Source organism: Hyperolius riggenbachi, chromosome 10 (assembly GCF_040937935.1).
Source record: "Hyperolius riggenbachi isolate aHypRig1 chromosome 10, aHypRig1.pri, whole genome shotgun sequence".
Taxonomy (NCBI): Eukaryota; Metazoa; Chordata; class Amphibia; order Anura; family Hyperoliidae; genus Hyperolius; species Hyperolius riggenbachi.
In genome coordinates this window covers 115,346,355-115,369,810 of record NC_090655.1, presented here as the reverse complement: position 1 = coordinate 115,369,810, position 23,456 = coordinate 115,346,355, and the positions used below count along the sequence as shown (strand labels likewise).

The 23,456-nt window shown below is 41.2% G+C and overlaps 1 protein-coding gene across 4 annotated transcripts in view; it reads left to right on the top strand.

The window, feature by feature from the left end:
* The window catches only part of MARCHF8 (membrane associated ring-CH-type finger 8), a 355,638-nt gene extending 338,895 nt beyond the window's left edge, over nt 1-16,743 (top strand). For all 4 annotated transcript variants that reach the window (XM_068257609.1, XM_068257612.1, XM_068257610.1 and 1 more), the window contains 3 exons: nt 2,789-2,969; nt 5,678-5,825; nt 15,628-16,743. In XM_068257609.1, the coding sequence (XP_068113710.1) occupies nt 2,789-2,969; nt 5,678-5,825; nt 15,628-15,932 (634 nt within the window). In that variant the 3' untranslated portion in view covers nt 15,933-16,743. The remainder of the gene's footprint in view (nt 1-2,788; nt 2,970-5,677; nt 5,826-15,627) is intronic.
* Nucleotides 16,744-23,456: the final 6,713 nt, after the last annotated feature.

The window sequence follows — 23,456 nt, the reverse complement described above, 5'->3', positions numbered from 1 at the left end:
GAGATTAAGCTGTCATATGACAGCTGACATCAGTGATCAGCAGCCATCGCATATGGCTGCTGATCACGTGATCACTATGATCACCGGCGGATTGTAGTGATCACTTTGACAGCGGCGGCGGAAGGGGGTGAAAAGAAGAGGATCCACTCACCTCCCTGCCGGTCCAGCGGCGATCGATGCCCCCCACTGCTTTGGCCGGCATCTCTGCTCCTAATGCTGCTCAGTTCTGGGTCCCGGCTTAATGATGTCATCAAGCCGCGACCCGGAACTGAGCGGCATTAGGAGCAGAGATATCAGCTGGAGAAGAGGGGGCTACTGCGGCTCATCACTGGAGCCTGGAAGGTGAGTGATGGCTGCTGGCGAAAGGGGGGACACCTGCCACTATAGGGGGACACTGCCCAGCCAGCCACAGAGGGGATCCGGCCGCCTGCCCCCCCCCCAAATGCGCACACCCCCACACCCCACCGCAATATGCCTGGTCCTTAAGGGGGGTTAGGCGGCCGGTCCCGAAATGATTAAACAATACCAATTGCCTGCCAGTCCTGCTAATCTCTTTGGCTGCAGTAGTGTCTGAATCACAGACCTGAATAAAGCATTTGGCTAGCCCAGTCAGACTCCAGTCCAGAAACACCTGTTCTGCATGCTTGTCCCGGGTCTGTAAGAGTGTTAGAGGCAGAGGCTCAGGAAGGCAGCCAGGTAATCTGCATTGTTTAAAAGAAAATAAATATGGCAGCCTCCATGCTCCTCACAGTTCAGGTGAGCTTTAAGTTATACTGCATTAGCCACATGCTTGTTTCAGGTATGTTGTTTAGACACGACATTCCGCTCAGTTTAGGTATGCGATTCACACACTACTGCAGCCAAAGAGATCAGCAGGGCTGCCAGGCAACTGGTATGGTTTAAAATGAAATAAATGTCAACCTCCATGTCTCTCTCACTTCAGGTTCCCTTGAACTATGTGCTGTCAAGTGCTTTTTTTCCATGCACTGATTGCAATATATAAAGGGTATTTATTGAGGCCATTTCTCACACTGTATTTATCCCCATAATTGGCTAAGTACCTTAACCTAGTAACAGCAGCTTTAAACCTTTGTTCAGCTACCACTCCTTTTTGGTTTTTAAATTATCAAATCTAACAAGCTATTAAAACATAGGTATTCCTAATCAATATTTGAGTGAAATATTGCTCAAGAATGTCTGTTCTTTGAGTAATGCTTGCTATTGGGTTCTGTGAGCAGTAGCTGTACTCAGTATAAAGCTAGTAGCGGTGTGATCAATATTACACAGAATTTCTGAAAAAACTTTGATATATATATATATATATATATATATATATATATATATATATATATATATATATATATATATATATATATATATATATATATAATATTGGTGCAAGGAAGCAGACCAAGCAAAGGATTGATATCAGGTAGAAATGGATTGTATTCATGTTCTACCACAAATTGAGCAGCTTGTTTAACTTAAAATTGACACATCTGGCAAGATAATAAAGATAATATCAACACCCTTTTTGGGGGAGACTGCCGCTTCTGCTGCTGTAAATCTCCAAGCGCCATTTTGTCAGGCACTATCTGGAAAGCATTTTGGGTAGCAGTAATGCTGCCTTCGATGGGAAGTTTAGTTGGAGGGTTTGAGTTCCTCTGATGCAGATCTTTGGAAGTATAAGAAAAGTCCTCACTGTAGCTTCTAACTTTTTTTTTTAATTAAAGTTCTGTTTTGTAAAATAAAAAGCCCACATTTTTAGTAAAGGTAAACCTGATGTGAGGAAGCTCTCTTATGGTTTGATACTTACTGAGGGAAGGCTTTGGAGAGTATAGAGCAGGGTAGCAAACCTTGGCTTTCCAGCTGTTAAACTATAAGTCCCACATTGCATTGCAGGAGTCTGACAGCCACAGTCATGATTAATAAAGGCAAATGCATTCTGGGATTTGTAGTTTTATCCCAGCTGGAGAGCCAAGGTTCCCTACCGCTGGTATAGAGCCTTCCCATTCCTTCATCTGGCTCCTCATTACAGTGCTGTCCCCGGTTTTAGCCATTCCATCGAATAGCTGTTCAGAACTCGTCAGTTAATCTTTAGAACAACCAGCCTCCCTGAGTAGTCCGGACTCAGGAATGTACACAAACAGAGCCGGGACAAGGTCTTCCAGCACCCAAGGCTGAGACACCAAAATGCGCCCCTCCATCCCTCCCACCCCAGCCATCACGCACTGATTGTTATTAGACTAAGAGGGCCACAGGGCCCCCAACACCTTAATATCTAGTTATATGGCTTTCAGTCACTGCCATGTAACCCCTTTTCCTATTTCTTTTTGCTTCAAACACAATTAGGAATGACAGCTGAATGAATTCTGCGCCCTATCCTACACTGCGCCCTGAGGCTGGAGCCTCTCCAGCCTATGCCTCGGCCCGGCCCTGTACACAAATAATGCACTCGTCCTTGGAACTTGGTGACGCGAGTGGTTCCAAAGGTTCCCCAAGGTGATTCAAACAGCTATTGAGCAGGTTGAATAGGTACAACCAGGGAAGGCGTGCATTGCAATGACGGGCCAGGTAGAGGAGCAGGAAGACTTTCTGCAATTTTTCTTGGATATTTAGGGGTTCACAGAGTAGATGACTTACTAAGTATAATTTATCTACATTTCCACTGGGAATGTTGAGAATTCTATCACCATAATATAATTTAGGATTTTGTTCTTGAGTAGCCAGGTTTGGAAAACTGAATCCCTAAGAATCCTGTCCATTAAATGTCTCATTTCTAATTCAGGATATGTCACTGTGAAGGTGATGACGAAAGCCCTCTGATAACACCCTGTCACTGTACAGGAAGCCTTCATTTTGTGCACCAGGCTTGCCTCCAGCAATGGATCAAGAGCTCCGATACACGATGCTGTGAACTTTGCAAGTTTGAGTTCATAATGGAAACCAAATTAAAGCCTTTAAGAAAAGTAAGTGGGATTTCTCGATGTACAATGGTGAACAGCAAGCATGAAGGTGGTAAGGAATTCTGTTGCCGGTGACAATAAATTGGTTGTTGATTTGTTACAAAGCATGATTGGTAGTAGGGATAGGCAACGAGATGCATATAATTCTGACTTGATGCAGGATTATGCAAATTCTGTATGGAAATGTATGCCTTGAAAATAGACCAATAGCTTTAAACCTTGCTGGGATTTGGTTGGTCCATTTTAAAGTTGCATAACCTCCTTCCTGGTAGTATGCATGCTGACCAGTCTGGCGCCACTAGTTTCATATATTGATGCATTCAATCCAGTGGTTGATGGAGACTGCAGCATTATCTGTCAATAGACAGGAACACAGAGATCAACGAGCTTGTGGGAAGGTGGGGTGAGTAAACATTAATCTTTTCCTTGAAGCGATTTATATTTTTTCCCAGATATCCACTTTAGTTCAAGGTGGAAATTTTAAATTTGTAGTTAGTGAAAGATGCAGACATGACAGTTATAATAGATTTGTACTCAAAAAGAAAAAATGAAGCAAACTGTAATCCTGTCAACTTACATTGCCTAGTGTCTCTCCTGGAATGAGGAAGTTGGAGAATTTGACAATGGGGTGGGGCCTCTCACACAACAGCAGAACAAGAATGGATGGCATTTGAAGGAAGGGGGAAGCCCTACCCACACTTCAGTGCCTGGCAGTGCAGAAAATAAAAAAATGGGGCTAGGGCTTATCTATACTCTGTGTGTACACACAGCCAGGTTTGATTAACAAAATTTACCAGCTCCATGTAGTATGAGGGCCAACAGATTTTAGATCCTATGAACAGATTGTGTAGGTAAACTCTTACTACATGGAAGTGGCAACATTTGCCAATTGTTGGCCAGTCACAATTGGATGTATGTACACGCCCTTAGTTTTCTCCAGTGGTAGGTTAGATAGTTGTCAATACACCTATATTTGTTTTATTTTCATGCTGTGTCTTTAGATACACTTTAAAGCTGCAGTGAAAGGGTCTATTTCATCCCGCTCTGGTTTTAAATTGTTAAATAGTCAGTATAGTTGCCATCTTGACCCTTAAAAAACAAAAGATTTTTTTGATTTCCCAACCAAGTCTAACAGACCTTAAACTGTCTGTGACAAAATACCAGGCATTAGTATGGTGCTATATCTGTGTAAAATGGCCAATGAGAACATAAAAGCAGGATGGATACTCCCAAGACTGGGCCGCAGTAACCTCTGAGGTAACCGCTGTAAGGCTGGGGACCCAATACAGGCCTTACAGTACCACGATTTCCCAAAGCAATTTAAATTTGGCTGCTGTAGCCACGGATGCGATCACTCAGGGATTGCTACCAAACTGTTGCAAGGATAGTTTTGTGATTGCAGCTTGTGGGACCACCCCCTTTGAGATCTACTGGCATTGCGCTTTGCCAATCTCTGGCGATCGGCAACCCCTGCTGGCAAGTGGGTCCCAGCCCTAATGCTGGGTACACATGGTGCGTTCCCGCACTCGATGCCCCGCTCGATTCCCGGCCGCTCCATTATTTCCGAACATTTCCGATCACGTTTCGATGATTGTTAGGTCGATTCTCATATAAAGTATGCCAAATCGACCTAACCATCCATCGAAACGCGAATCAGACATGTCGGAAATAATCAAGCGGCCGGGGATCGAGCAGGGCATCGAGTGCAGGAACGCACCGTGTGTACCCAGCATAAGAGTCCATGCACACTTAGTTTGTTGCATTGTGGCACAACGGACAATAATATTGCATTGAAATGCAATTATATTCCTATACAGCTTTCCCATCCAGTGTGGTGGGTTCCAACGCAGTGTGCGTTACCTGGGTAATGCATGCATTTAAAGTGGCAGTGAGGCATATCTTTATTGAACTGAGCGCCTAACTGTATGGATGCACCACAACCACTTTTTGGCTCCGTTGTGTTGCAATGTTAATCACAACGCAACTTACGCAGTGTAAAAGGTCCCTAAGCAATAATCCTCTCAGGAGAAAGGCACTCTACTAAAAGGATTTTTTAATGATTAAAAAAAAAACAGTAATAATATATTAAAAACCAAAGAATAGCATATAATATGAAAGTATAGGAAGATGTCACACCTGGGGGAAATATGTCAAAACAGTTTATTCAACAATGAACAGATTAGGTTTTCTGCGTGCTGAACCGTTATTACTGATTTACAGCCAGTGTGGCTCCATACAGCAGGTGAGCAGTTACTGTAAAAGGGGAGATTTCTTTGATCCAGTAGTATATGCTGTTATTTCAGTTCAGATCCTCTGGCATTAAATTAAATTTTGAATCCCTCACACAAAGCAAGTCAGTTTGTACTGAGCCATTCAACTCCATGCATTCCTTCACTGTAGACATCAGGGAGCTATTGAGAGTTAACAGGGAGTTATTAACAGTTAACAGAAATAATTCCTGTTGCCTCGCTGGTTAGTGGTTACATGAGGCTTAAATTATATGCATGTATCCCAATATACAGTATATACATGGAAGCAATCTGTACAGAGCATTCTTCATTACTGCATGTCAGTCCCAGTACATTTTATATAAGGCAGACATGAGAATAATAGAGCCATGAGAATTGTGGAATGACAACAGCTGGAACATCACAAATTGAGAAACCACTAAAGAGATCATTTGAAACTCTAATTTCTTCTTTTTATTCTAGTGGGAAAAACTGCAGATGACCTCAAGTGAACGGAGGAAGATAATGTGCTCTGTAACATTCCACATCATTGCAATCACCTGCGTCGTGTGGTCCTTGTATGTCCTTATTGACCGGACAGCTGAAGAGATCAAATTGGGTCAAACTACAGGTATGTGAGCAACTCCAGGGAGTCTTCCCCATGTGCGGATGAATGGAAGACATTTATGATGAAATAAAGATCTAACAGGGTTTTACACAAGTGGCCTTATTGGATAACCGCGCAAAGATCTTTCAGCACCTGCACAGTAGAGTACTCCTTAGCAGTCCAAAGCAAATCGGTGCATTGCAAACTCTAAGTTACCAAGGATGGCATATTGCTCTTACTGAGCAAGAGTGCCTGAAGCAAAGGACACAAGGAAAACACAGAAACCTCCACCCTGTGTTTATTTAGAGAAAACAGCCTGTCCAATTCCCCCTCATCTTCAAGTAATCACAAATGAAATTTGAGCTCTTAGCTGTATCCACACAGGAATTTGGCAGTCTTGTCAGATACAGCTATTATGTAAACACAGGATGTTAAAGTGGACCCAAATTAAAAATACAAGATTTCAGAAATGAAATCTATCTTCTAAATTATAATGATAAATGGCAGCCTTTTTTCAGCTGCATGATGACAAATATAAAATATTTTACATTTATTGGAGAAACCCCTCCCTTTCTTTCATATTGCCGGGACAGAATCCGGCAAACTGGTGCAGTAGGTAGTGTCCGGCAATGGAGGAATTGCTAATGGCTGCCACCTGTATAACCCTAGTTATGAAAAGAGAAGGGTGAAAAGCATGCATTGAAATGCTCATAGGCTTGAAGGAGCGTTTATCTTTGTATGTGTCAGAGTGGTGCAACTAAATATTCTGAATTAAAAAAAATGTTTGGTTTGGGTCAGCTTTAACCCTTTCTCTGTTTCCAGGAAACCGGGAAGTGGATAAACTGCAGATGTACTGTATTGCAAGCTGTAACAAAGGACTGTTTTCTTTAAATGTTTTTATGCTGTTGCTTATCTTCTAGGCTAATTTCACACCAGGACGTTGCGTTAGAGGGGGCGTTAAGGTCGCATAACGTCCCCCTAACTCAACGCCTGGTGGTGCTGGATCTGGACGTCAGAGTGAGCCGCGTTGTGCAGCTCACTCTGGCGTCAGTGATGCCGTGATGCGCACTCTTGTGCGCATGCGGCATCACGTGGTCCCGCCGGCCAATCGCCGCACAGAGCGGCTGCTCCAGGATGTAAACACTGCACGTCACAACGTGCAGTGCATAATAATTAGCCATGTGCCCGGCCGCTCTCCGCTCCTCCCCAACATTACTGAGCATGTGCAAGCAGTCTAACGCGGCTCAACCGCGTCCAAAGTACTGCATGCAGTACGTTGTCTTGTGACGCAGCGTTACAATGTAACGCAACGTCCGCACTGTGAACAGCCTCATTGATTTTTCATTGCTGTGCGGTGGGCTGCGTTACAGGCTGCTCTAACGTGCGCCTGTAACGTCCCACTGTGAAACCAGCCTTAGAGCAGAGAGGAATGTCTGAGTTCAGGTCTGCTTTAAAGAAAAAGCAACAATGCAGGGCTCTTAACGGCGTACATTAGGCAGAGTGTTTTATCCCATTAAAGGAATACTATCGATTCACATATTTTTTTCAATGGGCACAGGAATTGTTTGGGAAGTGCTGCTAAGTACTGGTGTATACATTTTAGTAGCAACTTCTTTGTTTACTGTTATCAAAATACATTCAAACTTTACTGACGCCAAAACTGACGGTTGACTGAGCCATGAGGAGAGGGGAATTCCCCTCACACTTGATCAGTTAACTCTATGTGTAGCTCTGTGTGTGACAGAGAGAGAGAGCTCCCAACAGCTGCAGCTTTTGTGTCCTGTCTTTCTGACTGACCTGTCTGAAGAGAGCAGAGGAAATGTAACTAATTGTCACAGCTTTTCATATTGTTTTGCTTTCAGAGTTTGATATGTTTGATATTTGCTTTCTGTAGTCTGATATGCAACTCTGGCTGTGCTTTGAAGCAGACACCCCTTCTGCAATTGATTTGTCCCAATATAGCTAAATCCTGCGTACGTTAAAAAGGGGCGCTGGGAAAAAAGGGCGCCGGGTTTTTAACGATAAGCATGGATAACGTTTAAAAATGTATTGTACTGTATTTCGTTTAAAATTAATGTTTTTTAAAGTTATAAATCATTAAATAATGTGCATTAAATCGGCAATTGTAAAAACGTTAATCTTTCGTTTAAATACTGAAACGTATAATAACGTTTAAAAAAAAAATTACTAAGTAACCCTCCCTGTACCTACCCCTAACCCCTAGACCCCCCTGTTAGTGCCTAAACCTAAGACCCCCCTGTTGGTGCCTAAACCTAAGACCCCCCTGTTGGTGCCTAAACCTAAGACCCCCCTGTTGGTGCCTAAACCTAAGACCCCCCTGTTGGTGCCTAAACCTAAGACCCCCCTGTTGGTGCCTAAACCTAAGACCCCCCTGTTGGTGCCTAAACCTAAGACCCCCCTGTTGGTGCCTAAACCTAAGACCCCCCTTTTGGTGCCTAAACCTAAGACCCCCCCTGTTGGTGCCTAAACCTAAGACCCCCCCTGTTGGTGCGTAAACCTAAGACCCCCCTGTTGGTGCCTAAACCTAAGACCCCCCTGTTGGTTTTTTCGTTTAAAAATAATGTAAAAAAAAAATGTACTGTTTTTCGTTTAAAAATAATGTTTGAAAAAAATATTGTACTGTTTTTCGTTTAAAAATACTATTTAAAAATGTATAAATCATTAAATAATGTGTAATCATGAGAAGCAGTAATAAAACATTAAGTCTCCGGGCGCCGCTTTTAAAACGTTATTTTTCTCCGGCGCCCTTTTTTCCTATCGGGCGCCCATTAAACGATATTTATTATAGGAGTGAATGGCGGCGCCCGATTTGTCCACTAGCCTCAGGCGCCCGAATTTACTGTTACCCTAAATCCTACCCTCAATAAACTACAGCTTTTGCCTCTGATATTTAACATGAAAAGTAGGAAAATGTTTACACTGCTACTTAGACATTATTTGCACATTGTCATTTTAGAACACTTGGGTATCGATAGTATTCCTTTAACCATGAACAGAATCCGGAAAATGAAAAACGTAGCATAGATTGATGCATGAGCTTCAAATTTAGCTATTGTAATCCCCTCAATTGGCCAATAAAGAGTTTGATTTGATTAAATTACTGATGAGCATTGAAATGTGGTAAAGATTGTATGGTTGTAAAGCCACCATCAGTCACCAAGGACCTGTTCACATCAAAAGCAATGCTCCACTGTACTCACTTCTCTTCACTGCCTAGCTGCCCCTTCACTTCAGTTGCACAGTTCACACCACCCACAGTGCTATGTAGTGTTGTCTTCATGCATCCAGTTTCATTTTCAAACAGTGTATTCAAACAGCCCTATTGACTTATTGATTTGCACTGTGCTGCTCCATACTGCTTCCTGGCCAACCCTGGTGCCAAGCTGTGTGCTCCTCTAAGCACCGCCCCCTGTGTGAATGAGCACTGAGCTGCTCTGTACTGCATCCTGGCCAACCCTGGTGCCAAGCTGTGTGCACCTCTAAGCACCGCCCCCTGTGTGAATGAGCACTGAGCTGCTCTGTACTGCATCCTGGCCAACCCTGGTGCCAAGCTGTGGGCTCCTCTAAGAACCACCCCCTGTGTGAGGCCTCTTGCACACTGCAAGCAATTCAGATTCAGATTCCGCTTTTTAATCTGTTTTTACTTCCGATTCAGATTCAGATTTGCAGTTTGCTCCTTGCACGCTGCAAATCTGAATCTGAATCGGAGGTAAAAACTGATTAAAAAGCGGAATCTGAATCGCTTGCAGTGTGCAAGAGGCCTTAATAGGCCTTACTGAGATGAACATGACTAGCACAGTCTAAAGGCTGTCACACCTGTACAGCTCTCATTGCCCGCAGGGTGAAGCTCGATCCTAACGGCACACACTATTGTAGTATTTCGGCTGTGTAGCTGTATGAAATGTAATGGTTTCACTGAATACAATACAGATCTCTGTGCTGTTCCGTATGGACAAAACTGGTTCATTATGTGTTTTCAATAGCAGGTTGTCAGCATGTGCTATTTGCCCAAACGCTTGTTACCGTTGCAGGTTTTTAGTGATAAATTGCAGGGTTTTCAGAAAATGTACCTTGTGTATCAAAGCTAACCAGAACAAATGTTTTTATTTCCCATGAATGTGCCAAGCACTTGAAGTTCTAATAGTTGTATTTATGCAACCAGCTTAGCTTGCCGGCTATGATAACAATTGGTTGCCAGGCGCACAGCTAGACTTTATAAACCCCAGCGTAAAATGTGAGGCAGCGCTTCACAACATACCTGTATTAATAAGACCTACTGTACGCTTACTTAGCACACAAAGCATAATAGGCTTGTGAGCTTGAATGGAAGCCTCTTGTAGCAGGTAAACCCATTGATGATTCTATTGTTGCAGTTTGAAAGATGCACACAATCTAGCCCACCTCTGTGGCAACCAAGCTGTTGCTTGCTATTGAAGACCGATCAGGTAATTGTGAGCAGCAATGTAAGCATTCTGAAATTGCATTGTTTTAGATGAAGACTGCATCATGTGCTGAACGTTTGTCTTTAGGACAAAAATCTATGTAGTACGACTATTTGTGTTTTCATAAAGTAAAACAACCTTCCATTTAAGTTGACATTTATTGCAGTAGTTTATTATGTACCGCATGTGCCAAGAAAGTGTTACCGCATTATTTTTACATTATTTTAGATAAACTTCAGCCTTCAGTGTGTTTTTTCACCTTATGCATCATTTCAGCGCTCCTACCATTCATTCGCCAATAACTTTATCACTACTTATAACAACAAAATGATCTATATCTTGTTTTTTCCACCACCAATTACGCTTTCTTTGGGTGGTATATTATGCTAAGAATTATTTTATTCTAAATGCATTTTAATGGGAATATTAAGAAAGAAATGGAAATAAATCATTATTTCTCAGTACATGCTACCATAATTAAAACCCATGTATTTTATTTGCGCATTTGTCCTGGTTATTACATAGTTTAAATTATGTCCATATTACAATGTATGGCGCCAATATTTTATTTGGACATAAAGGTGCATTTTTTTCAGTTTTGCGTCCATCACTATTCACAAGCACTGGAAACCCAAAAAAAAATTCTTAAAGGGAACCTGAAGCAAGTGTATTTAAAATAAACACATGACGTAGCTGCAAATGAATATAACATACTAACCTCACTGTCAATTCCTCTCAGGAGCTCACCATTTTCTTATTACAGTGATCCCTTCCAGTTCTGATAAGATATTGTCAGAACTGAAATATACCAGTTGCTGTCAGTTATATATCAGCAGCCCATAATTTAAAAATAGTAGTATACTCTCTTGACATACATATTCAAAAAGTTCAGTCCCTAAGGTAACTATGTATTTTCTATTTATTTATTTTTTTGTCTTTCTTTCTTTTCTTTTGTTTATGCAAAATATTTATTTGGGTTCTATGGGAGACTGTGGGAGGAAATTAGTTAATTGTAAATGTGTGGGTCTGTTTATTAAAAAAAAATGTATGTAGTTGTAATTTTTCTTTTTGGCCACAAGATGTCCCCATACATTTTTCTTCCTGTGCATGCTTTTAGCACGCGAGCAGGCAGTAAAGCGTGTAAGTGTAACTTACAAGCTAAACAATGACGCAGGCATCTCATTGATGTCGCGATCATTGACACTGTAAAGCCTGATGAACATTTACGAGGAGTTTTACCTGGTAGGTATCTGGGACTTGAACAGTGTAGGGCTGAGGCTTTGCAGAATCACCATTAAGATGGCCACACACGATACAATACAATGATCTGATTTTACAGTAATTCGATAAAAACGATCTTATCTCTTGAAAAAGCGAAAGCTTTTTTTTTTTTTTTTTTTTCATTCGACTAAAAAATCCGATCGGATTTCCATTTTTTTTTTATTTAAATCGATCCGGTATGCCAGATATTTCTCTTCAATTTCTACTAAAGATTGTATGGTGTGTGTTTATTTTATTAATATACAAACCATTGCAATTTTCTCTGAGTTTCCAATCATTTTTATCATAATTTATCATAATTGAGGAAAAAATTGAACATACGTTTGTGAACTTTTTAAATATGCATGTCAAGAGAGTTTATTATTATCTTTTTTTTTAACCTTCCTGGCGGTAACCCCGGTAGTTCGGGGTAAGCCGCGCAGGAGGATTTCTCAGGCCCTACTGGGCCGATTTGCATACTTTTTTTTTTCTGCTACACGCAGCTAGCTGCGTGTGCACACTAATCGCCGCCGATTTGCCGCTACCTGCCGCGCCGAGCCCCCCCCCCCCCCCCCACCTCCAGACCCCATGCTCTGCCTGGCCAATCAGTGAGAGGGGTGGATCAGGACTCGCTTTGACGTCATGACGTCGGTGACGTCATACCGCCCGTCGCCATGGTGACGGGGGAAGCCCTAATGGAAATCCCGTTCAGAACAGGATTTTCGGACGGGCTTTATAAATAAATAAAAAAAAACTGCTGCGCTGCCCCAGGCGGTTTTTAACCTCTTGACGACCAGCTAACGCCAATTGGCGTAAACTGGTCGTCTGCAAGTTTCCATGGAAACGGCCGCTCGTTAGAGCGGCCTTTCCATGTCTGTTCACGGAGGCTGTCTCCGTGAACAGCCGGAGAGCTGCCGATTGTGGCTCGCCGGCAAAATGTAAACACGCGGGGAAGAAATCCCCGATGTTTACATCATACGGCGCTGCTGCGCAGCAGCGCCGTAAGGCAGATCGGCGATCCCCAGCCTCTGATTGGCCGGGGATCGCCGTCATTTGATAGGCTGAAGCCTATCCTACAATGCGCAGGACGGATATCCGTCCTGCGCAGCTCAGAGGGGAAGGGAGAGGGACGGAGTGCCGAAAGCACTGCGGAGGGGGGCTTTGAAGAGCCCCCCCCCGCAAATCGCAGAGAGCCGGCGGCGATCAGACCCCCCCAGCAGGACATCCCCCTAGTGGGGAAAAAAGGGGGTAAGTCTGATCGCCCTGGCTAAAACCTGATCTGTGCTGCGGGCTGGAGAGCCTACGCAGCACAGATCATTCAGAAAAGCCCTGGTCGGCAAGTGGTTAATAGACCGCCAGGAGGGTTAAATTATAAGCTTGTAAATAGTGATGGACGCAAATTAAAAAAAAATGCACTTTTAGTTCTAAAAATATTGGGGCCATAAAATCGTTTAAATGGTGTAATAACCGGGACAAATGGGCATATAAAATACATGAGTTTTAATTATGGAGGCATGTATTAATTTCAAACTATAATGGCCAAAATCTGAGAAATAATGATTTTTTTCCCATTTCTTTCTTCATCTTCCTGTTAAAATGGATTTAGCAAAAAATAATTCTTAGCAAAATGTACCACCCAAAGAAAGCCTAATTAGTGGCGGAAAAAACAAAATCTAGATCAATTAATTGTTATTGGCGAATGAATGGCAGGTGAAAGTTGTTAGGATGCATAAGGTGAACACTGTAGGCTGAAGTGGTTACATTTTAAAATGTTTCGCAATGTGATCCTTTAAAGCGGACCTGGACTCCAAGCTTTTTCTCTGCTCTAAAAGATAAGAAACAGCATAACCTTTAAAGAAAAACATTTTTTTTTGTTACAACTGATACAAATCCTACAATAAATCTGCGTAGAAGCAGACAAAGGGTTAAAATCCTGTTTTTACAGCTTAGCTGCTCTGCCGAGGCAGCCAGCTGACAGCTGGGAGATTAATTACACTTGTGACTAGTCACAGATGAGGGTGAATAAGACAGGCTAAACTCTGTAAATACGTACAGGGTGCATTTCTCGCGGTTTTCCTTCTGTCCTGTGCAAGAGTTCAGGTCCACTTTAAGTCAGCCATTATTGGTCAGACGCTGCTGTAATAGCTTGTTTCACTGTTGAGTTACACAGCAGGCACACCGCAACACGTGAATTAATATATCCTGGTGCTTTCTGTGCAAAGTGGGATTTTGCAGACTCTCTAACTTCCCATCAACCGCTTCCAGCCATTTATTTTCTGGACCATCACGAAATGTGCTGCTGTCAAACTGCTTTAATTTATTCTTCTCACAGATGAGATTACTGAAATGATTTCCATTTTCTCCTCCCACAGTGTGCATGAATCTGAGTTTGATCACATTAAAGGGTGGTTATTAATCACTGTTGCCTTGATGGTAACCACCACCTTCCCATACTGATGAGGATTTGTAAGAAATAAAAATTCCTTGAAACTGTTGGGCTGCTTGTGCACAGCGAGACTCAGCTGCATGGGGAGATGATGTACATTTAGGGGCAAAACAAAATTAGCAAGCTGTGGTGTTTTGAGTGTTGAAAGAGCAGTAAAAGTACACTAAAGCAAATCATACTCAAGTCTATAATGGCCTAATACAGGAAGCAGACCATGAATGGAAATCAATGCCGTTAGGAAACTGATCAGTACCTTTCAAGCTATATATTAAAGGACCGCTATCGCGAAAAAAGTAGGCCATTAAAAGCGGACAAAACCAATAGGTTTTGGGCCAGTCCATGTCCTCATAGGGGATTCTCGGGTTTTCTTTGTTTTCAACAGCATTTCCTGAACAGCAGTTTAACTGCTAAAGTAGTAAGATGCCAGCCAGCCTCCCTACACACTTGCACACTATTTTGGCAGTTAGACTTGCTAACTGCCATTCAGGAAATGCTTTTGAAAACAAAGAAAACCCTGAGAATCCCCCACGAAGAGATGGACTTTACAAAACCTTTCAGTTCTGTCAGATTTTAACTGCCTACTTTTTTCGCGATAGTGGCCCTTTAAAGTTCAGCAGCATTATCTCCAGCTTTGGAGGAGCAGCCCATGTATTGGACGTAGGGAAGGCAAGAAATTGGGCCCCCCTGGTGGCTGCACTGGCTCTTCCCTCTATGGTTATACCTATGATTGTTACATATTCCCTGTGTACAAGAGGTAACACCTTCATAGACCATTATTCAGTTCTGACTTTTTTCCCTATTAGGGTACTAATGATTTTTTTCCTTATTAGGGTACTAATGATTTTTTTCCTTATTAGGGTACTAATGGTGGTGTTTGGGAGTATTCAGCTGTTCTGAATTTGATATTGCAGTGGCTGAATAGTGTACTGGTTAAGAGCTCTGCCTCTGACACAGGAGACCTGGGGTTGTATCTTGGCTCTTCCTCTTCAGTAAGCCAGCACCTACTCAGTGAGGAGACCTTGGGAAAAACTCCCTAACACTGCTACTGCTTTTATAGCACCCCCTAGTGGCTGCAGCTCTGGTGCTTTGTGTCCACCAGGAGAAAAGCGCAATAGTTCTTTGTTTTGTCAATATGCCGAATTCAACACCACACTAAAATACAATTTTAGTACAAATAAGTTGACGGGGTCAGCAGCAATTCACTTACTTGTGCTTTATGGCAGAGCTCCCCAACCCTGTCCTCAAGGCCCACCAACAGTGCATGTTTTGCAGAAAACCACCAACATGCACAGGTGGGGTAATTAGTGTCTCAGCAGAGCTGATTAACTACCTCTGTGAATTTCCACAAAACATGCACTGTTGGTGGGCCTTGAGGACAGGGTTGGAGAACACGGCTTTAGGGCACATTTTATACAACTCTGCTCCCTCCTTCTAGCTTTCGAAAGATGAAGCATCAGAGTTGCATGAAACGCACCAAGAAGCGCAAGTGAGCTAGCTGCCCCGACCCTGTCCACTTGTGTTCATACTGAAATGGTGCTGCAGTGTGGTGTTCAGCTGTATTCAGGAGTTCCGAATTTGAACACCAACATGATTACTGTCTTTAAGTCTGATCTGATGAGTCCTGAACTGATATATTGACTTTCTTCTTCCTGCACAGGTATGCTGGAATGGCCTTTTTGGACTAAACTAGTGGTGGTAGCAATTGGCTTCACTGGAGGACTCTTGTTTATGTATGTGCAATGCAAAGTGTACATCCAGCTATGGAAGAGACTAAAAGCCTACAACAGGGTCATCTACGTCCAGAACTGTCCCGAAACGTGTAAAAAGAAAATCTTTGAAAAGACGGTATTAATTGAGCCAAATCTGGAGAGCAAAGAAGCTCTCGCCATCCACCACTCAGACACAAACTCTTCTTACTATACGGAGCCAGAGGACTGCGGAGCGGCAATTCTTCCTGTCTGAGGATTCCAGCCCTTCTAAAGACTTTTCAGGAGATGACTGTTTACCGACTGCGGGCAGCAGTAGATATAATGTCCTGAAAGCAACCATTACTTCGGCTTTTCAGTCTGTATGTATCCTTCCAAACTTAAGGTTATTCCCTCGATCATCACTGTTTTATACCTCTGTCCGACAAACAAAGTCACATAAAAAATATTCAGGATCAACAACGAGAATATTCTGGACCTTGTGGGAAAATTGTTTTTTTTTTCTCCTTTTTGATATATTGCTTGATTTAATCACCCCCTTTTTAAAATGTGTGAATGAGGCTCATTGCTGCAAAGCTTAATGGCCGTAGATGGACGGCTGACGACCTATATGACATACTCAGCATGTCTACTGCTCTTACAGTTCCACCGTATCAAACTCTATGCTTTTTAGAATATTGCTTTATGGATGGGTCACAAGAGCATCTAGCACTTTTCTGAGTACATGAATTTTTTTCTTTTTTTTTTTTTTTTTTTTTGTAATTACTTTATTGTTGTCTCAAAATTTCGTTACCAAACAGAGAATGTGCTCTGTCATTTCTAGTTGAATAAATGTGCAGCCTCTTGCCTTACATGCTATATATACAAAAGAAAGGTTTTTCTTCACAATTTTTCATTTTACACATAAGGAAATCAATTTCTGCCTTGTAATTTCAGGAAAAAAAATGCATCTTGGAGTAGTTGGAAAAACGTTTTTTCTACCACCTGTATTTGACTTTTTTACTGGCAAAAATGCACAACATTGGTAGACCTTTGAATTTCTGGTGTTATATTGAATAAAATGTAGAACTTTTACTACGATGAAAGTTATCTTGGTTATTATCTGCTTTGTGAGTGTTTTAATTTTGGTGGAAGGTGTCTCGATAGTGGTAATTTATTTCTGTGGAAGCCCAGGTCCAACACTGTTTTTATTGTGAATGGAGTGGAACATGGCTACCTTTTACTTCCTGTCTAGATAGGAAGTACCATAAAGGTCTAACTGGGATACAAACCGTAGTGGGAAAAAACTTTTTGCCGTGTGGTAACGAGAAAGAAACCTCTTTTTTGAAGAGTTCATTGTATTCTTTTACTAAAGTAGACTATTGTACTGTGTTGGCCATCAGTAGAAGCAAGTTTTGAATCAGGATGATACTATTTATTGACTAACTTCACAAATATAAGAGTAAGCTTTTGGCTATTGTGCCTTCATCAGGCTTGTTCCTGAATGCTGACAATCTTTTACTTCTTGCACCAATAACTTACGCTCTAGACTTACTTTTGAAAAAGTGTTGGGTTAATTTCCACTATAAATTGTTTTACTGGTATTGAATAGAAAATGCATTTGGATGTGGTTTTTATGTGCATTGCTTGCATGCATCTGCCTTTCTGTTTCATGTATTTTTTTTATGGAGAGGATAACCGGAAAAAACACAAGGATCATGTTTGCGTGCATTTTTATGCATTTTTTTTACATGTGATTCCAGACACCAAGGCCCATATGCAATTCACCTTTTCTCCTGAGTTTTCTCCTAGGTGATATTTTCACTATTTGTAAATAAAATGCCCTTTAAACCACCAGCAAGCAAACAAATACTTAAAATAATTTTCACAGTACTTACTTATTGGTACTTTTTCCATTGCAAAGTGCTAAAAAGTTATTTTAAATAGAAGATGAAAAATTATCACCTAGAACACTCAGGAGAAAAGGTGAATTGCATATGGGCCCTGGTGTCTGGAATGGCATATGAAAAAATGCATAAAAATGCACGCAAACATGATCCTTGTGTTTTTTGTGGGGTTTTTTTCCGTTTATCCTCTCCATAAAAAATACATAGAACAGAAACAGAAAGGCAGATGCATGCAAGCAATGCACATAAAAAACACATGCAAATGCATTTTCTATTCAATACACAAAATGGAGCATGCAGTGCATTGGTTTGTTGGAACAGATGCCACGATGCTAAGCAGGGTTGATGAAATGGGTGCATATAAGAAACTGCATGCATATTTAAAAAGGCTACCGGTCAGCTATTTTTACATTGTAGATTTTGGCAAGACACGTCATATACGCAAGTATTAGAGTCCACATTAGCTATTAGGTATTGTCATCGATCGGAAAAGAATTCCCACATGATCCAGAATGATGCTCATTATTATGAAATGTGTGCTGATTGTAAATTGACATAAGTCTTGCAGTGGAAGCATTTATTTGGACTAATTTGCTTAATTCTGCATTATATTGGAAATTATTTACATATAATAAACCTCCTTAACGCCCTTAGATGTCTGTAGGGGAGGAATACAGAATAAAAAGCCTATAGCTGTCGGTGGTAGACAGAAGTACAACTATACTTTTTTGCCTATAGACGATATAAATGGTTTAAAGCCACATTTGAACCCTTGGTATCGCTGGACAGGAAGCGAAGTAAACGTGCTCCAATGGTGACAAAGGGGTTGATTCACTATCAGTACCACGCATGAGCAGCGCAACATAAATTAAGTATTTATTGAGCAACTGAGCAAATTGATATAGAGTATTTCTATAGAGTATTTCCTTGCTTGCTGGTGGTTTAAATGCATTATATCGACCAGGTGTGAAAATATCCCCAAATGAGAAAACTTAGGAGAAACTTAGGAGAAAAAGTGAATTGCATATGGGCCATATGCAATTAACTTTTTCTCCTGGGTGATATTTTTACAGCTTGTAAATAAAATGCCTTTTACACCACGAGCAAGCAGACAAATACTCGACATAATTTTAACAATCCTTTTTCACCTACTTTTTGGTACTTTTTCCATTGCAAAGTGTTAAAAAGTTAATTTAAACTGAAGATGTAAAATGATCTCCTAGGAGAAAAGTCAGGAGAAAAAGTGAATTGTGTATGGCCCATTGTGTCTGAATTTCTAGTTCTGCTATAAGGGTTTTCCATCTTATCACTTCTTATCACTTCAAACTGTCATATGATTTTTAGACCAATTTCTAACAACATTCACATGGTCATTGTTAGATTGGACTAGACATGGCATAAATACAAAAATGATTTCCACTATTTAATACACTATACTATCCTCTCAGTGTAGAATATACAATAGATTTTTGTAGCCTTAAAGAGACACTGAAGCGGAAAAAAAAATATGATATAGTGAATTGGTTGTGTACTATGAATAATTACTAGAAGATTAGCAGCAAAGAAAATATTCTCATACTTTTATTTTCAGGTATAGAGTGTTTTTCTAACATTGCATTATTCTATAATATGTGCAGATTACACAACACTCAGCATTCAAAATGAGTCTTTCAGAGCAGTCTGTGAAGTAATGACCTCTCCTCTAGCAGAGAAAAAGTAAACCGTTCACTTACAGTTGAGATAATAAAAGTCAGATAACAGCCCTCTCCACGACTAACTTAGTCGGAGAGCTTAATGGCTTGTTTGCATAGAGATAACAACTGGAGTTTCTCAACTCTTCCTGTACTGGAAAGAATTAGACTGATGTATCTGATCTTAATGTTTTATTTCTTAGCTGTACTACACATACAAATCATAATGTTTTTTTCGCTTCCGTGTCTCTTTAAGAAGCCATGGCTGCTTTTTATTCCAAGTCAGTTAAAGCATGATATTCCTCTTTCAGTGTCCTTTGGCTGTCAAGCAAATCATACTGAAATTACTCTGCGTGTTGCTAGATATCCTAAAGACCGCCAAAAGGCTTCTTAACAAAATTCACTTTGAACTGTGTAAGTTCCATTTTTTAAAAAAAAAGCTGATTGCAGAAAATGCTTTTGCCTTTTTTTTTTTTTTTTTTTTTTTAATGCCAAAAAGCACATATTTTGTTGTGCCTTGAGAGAGTTGTTCAAGTTGGGTATTTCTTTTGTTTCTTTCTTTTTGTTCTTAGTTTTTTAAAGTTTGGTGTTTCTTTGAACTAGTTTTCATACACCAACACAAATGGTCAAATGTTATGATCCGTAAGTTCCCATGAGCGGCAATTAGTGATTCTGAACTGCACATGCGCAGTGAAAGAAAGCACTTGTAGATGCACTTCCTTTGCTTGCCCATCCACAGTTCAGAATTTACACATATACGGTTCTGATTTGCTTGTCACTGCTGGGGGAAACGTTTGACAGAGAGGGCCAGTCAAAGAAAAGAGGACCGGGTACAAGGAACAAAAAGGACCCCAAAGTCTAGCAGCATCAAGCTTCTCAGGATGAGATAATCTAGGTCTCTATGGGCTTGATTTGACTTATTTTCCCCTGTTTAAGAGGTACTGAACCTCCCTGGCTTTATGATTATTTCCAGATTTAGGGTCTAAAAGCCGTGCAATTTTTTTTCCCACAAGCTCTTAGACCCTAAAAACAAGGTGGGAAAAAACAGAGAGATCTGCAGCAGCTCCTGCATATAACTCACTCCGGCACGGGATTACCGCTCTGAGCTGCCAATTTCTGCCCTGATTACCACTAAGGAGGTAAAAAAAAAAAAAAGAAATCCTGAGATGAGACCTGTGGAGGCTGCCATATTTATTAAACAATACCAGTTGCCTGGCAGTCCTGCTGATCTTTCTGGTCAGTAGCGTCTAAATAACACACCAGAAACAAGCAGGCAGCTAATCTTGTCAGATTTCTTATAGACATCTGATCTGCATGCTTGTTTAGGGTCTCTGGCTTAAAGTATTAGAGGCAGAGGATCAGCAGTAGAGCCAGGCAATGTGCATTATTTAAAAGGAAATAAACATGTCAGTCTCCATATCGCTCTCACTTTGGGTTCACTTTAAGTGCCAGTGTTTAACTGCCAGTGACAAACCAGCAGGAATTATTGAATATGGTTGTTCACAAGAATTATTTCATATCTTAAAGTGGATCGGAGATACAGTTTTACTCATTGCATAATTGTATTCCTTACATATAGTTTATAGGACATTTCTCAAGCCAAATAGATTTTTTGGTTTGTTCTAAAACCCTAATTCCTTATAAACTAAACAAGCCTCGCTCAGAGCTCCTCCAGCACCTAGGCAACTTTGAGACTCATGTAGCAAGGGCTTATGGGAACTCAGTCTGGGCAGGAGGAGGATATTACTAGCCAGAGATTTCAGAGGCAGAGAGAAGGAGGGAGATGCAGAGCAGCTTGCCTGTGTGTAATGATCACAAGCAAAGCATGGCTGCCCTCATTGTATCACAGGAAGACATAATCATATACTGTTGAAGCTGTTTGCAGCTAAAGTTGCTGTGTAAACTATCTAAACTTTAGATAAAATATATAGACAAGTTACTTGTTATAGTTAGTTTTTCATGCCTGATCCGCTTTAAATGGGAACATCCCAATCCATTTAATTATACCAAATAAGTAGGATATAAATATTTAGTATTTATATAGCGCTGACATCATCTGCAATGCTTTACAGAGTGCAGAGACATACATACGGAGTGCAGATATGGCATGTACCATGGGCGCCTCGTACTGTAGGGCGCTGCTCCATAGTATCCTTGGCATTCTCCATATAGATTCTATTTTTTATCCAGGGGATTCTGCTGCCTGATTACATTATTTAGGGGGCAAGCTGCCTAATTTTTATATGTACAGGCTGACCCATTGCCATACTTCATTCTTTCAGGCCATGCTTCACTTCAACTTCAATACAACCAATTAATCTTAACCTACACCATACATTTTTTGTATGGTGTCCTAGTGCGGATTCCAGTGCTAGCCATAGGAGCGTTTTCCCCTAGATACGCCTCTGACAGAGTGTTTATAGTCTTGTCATTTAACTGACCCTCACAATATAATCTCTTTTTCCCATCAGATCAAGGGATCAACTGATCATTTCTGGCATGTCCGATCTGCTTCTTAAGAGGAAAAAGGGATTGATTTTGTGCAGTACTGATCACAAAATCCGATCCCCTTCTGGATCAGAAGCAGATTGGATATGCTGGAAAAGAAATCAGTCGATCTGTTGATCTGATGGGAAAATTGCATAGTGTGTCAGAGATTAGACTTGAAATTCTACTGGTGATCACTCATGTATTCTAATTTCTGGTGGTTTCCTCTTGGCAGTTATATGCGGACATTTAAAAGTATGGTAACGTTTGACCTATGATGTATTATTTTTCCGATGTTAAATACACTTCTCTGAAATCACATGCATGTATTGGAATTTTTAACAATTTCCTCACATACCTGAAATACTACATCGAAAAAGAAGAGAAGATGGTCAAAGGGGACAACTTTGGGGATAACACTCACTGTGGACGCAAACTGAAATCTGATCATGCCTTGTAAAATAATTATCATTAAATTTTAATATGAAATCCTGACATTATTTTTTTCTTGTAACGATAAACATGAATTTAATGCATTGTAGACTGAAGCCTCCAGGGCATCCTGTCAAGGCAGGATCATGTTGCATGCTGAGACAACTACAACACAGGCACACAGAATTGCTCCTTCCAGCACCTAGAAGTCTATCTGCTCCAGCAGTGCAGTTCCATTGTTCTCCAGGTTGCCATTGTCACCTCCGTATGATTGTAGATCCCAATCGGGTCATAGTCTTCTGCACATGTGCCTCTCGTGATCCAGCTGCTGTGGCTGGGAGCATTCTACGCTTATGCAGTTCAAGTCTTTGTGAACTGTAATCCATACAGAGGTGACAGTCGCACCCTGGAGGACGATGGAACTGCACTGCTGGACCAGATAGACTTCTAGGTGCTGGAAGAAGCCCCAGGTAAGAAGAACTTAATCTTTATTTTTCCACTTGGATATCCTTTAAAGAGAACCCGAGGTGGGTTTGAAGAATGTTATCTGCATACAGAGAATGGATCTGCCTATACAGCCCAGCCTCTGTTGCTATCCCAAACCCCCCTAAGGTCCCCCTGGACTCTGCAATCCCTCATAAATCACAGCCACGCTGCTGACAAACAGCTTGTCAGAGCTGGCTGTGTTTACCTCTATAGTGTCAGTCTGCTGCTCTCCCCGCCTCCTGCAGAACTCCAGTCCCCGCCTGCATCCCTTCCCTCCCTGCTGATTGGAGGGAAGGGACGGGGGCAGGGATCGGAGCTATGCAGAAGGCGGGGGAGCAGCTGAGACTGACACTACAGATGTAAACACAGTCTCACAGCACGGCTGTGATTTATGAGGGATTGCAGAGTGCAGGGGGACCTTAGTGGGGTTTGGGATAGCAACAGAGGCTGGGCTGTATAGGCAGATCCAGCCTCTGTATGCAGATAACATTCTTTAAACACACCTCGGGTTCTCTTTAATTAAATATCAATATATCAATTTTAACATTTTTGTTGAGGATATTATTAGCGATGTAACACTGAATCAGGTGAGTTCTACTTTATATTTTTCCAAATGTACAGAAGAGGCTTATCCCTCTTTGCTCTCTGTTTTATGCCGAACAATTCATTACTCAATGCATTTCATGAATCAAACATTCTCTTCTTCAGGCAACAATTTCAAGCTGCATACATCGTGCATGGAATTTGCATCCAAACAGGAATTCTTTTCATGTCATTGATGATATCCATTGTCCAACA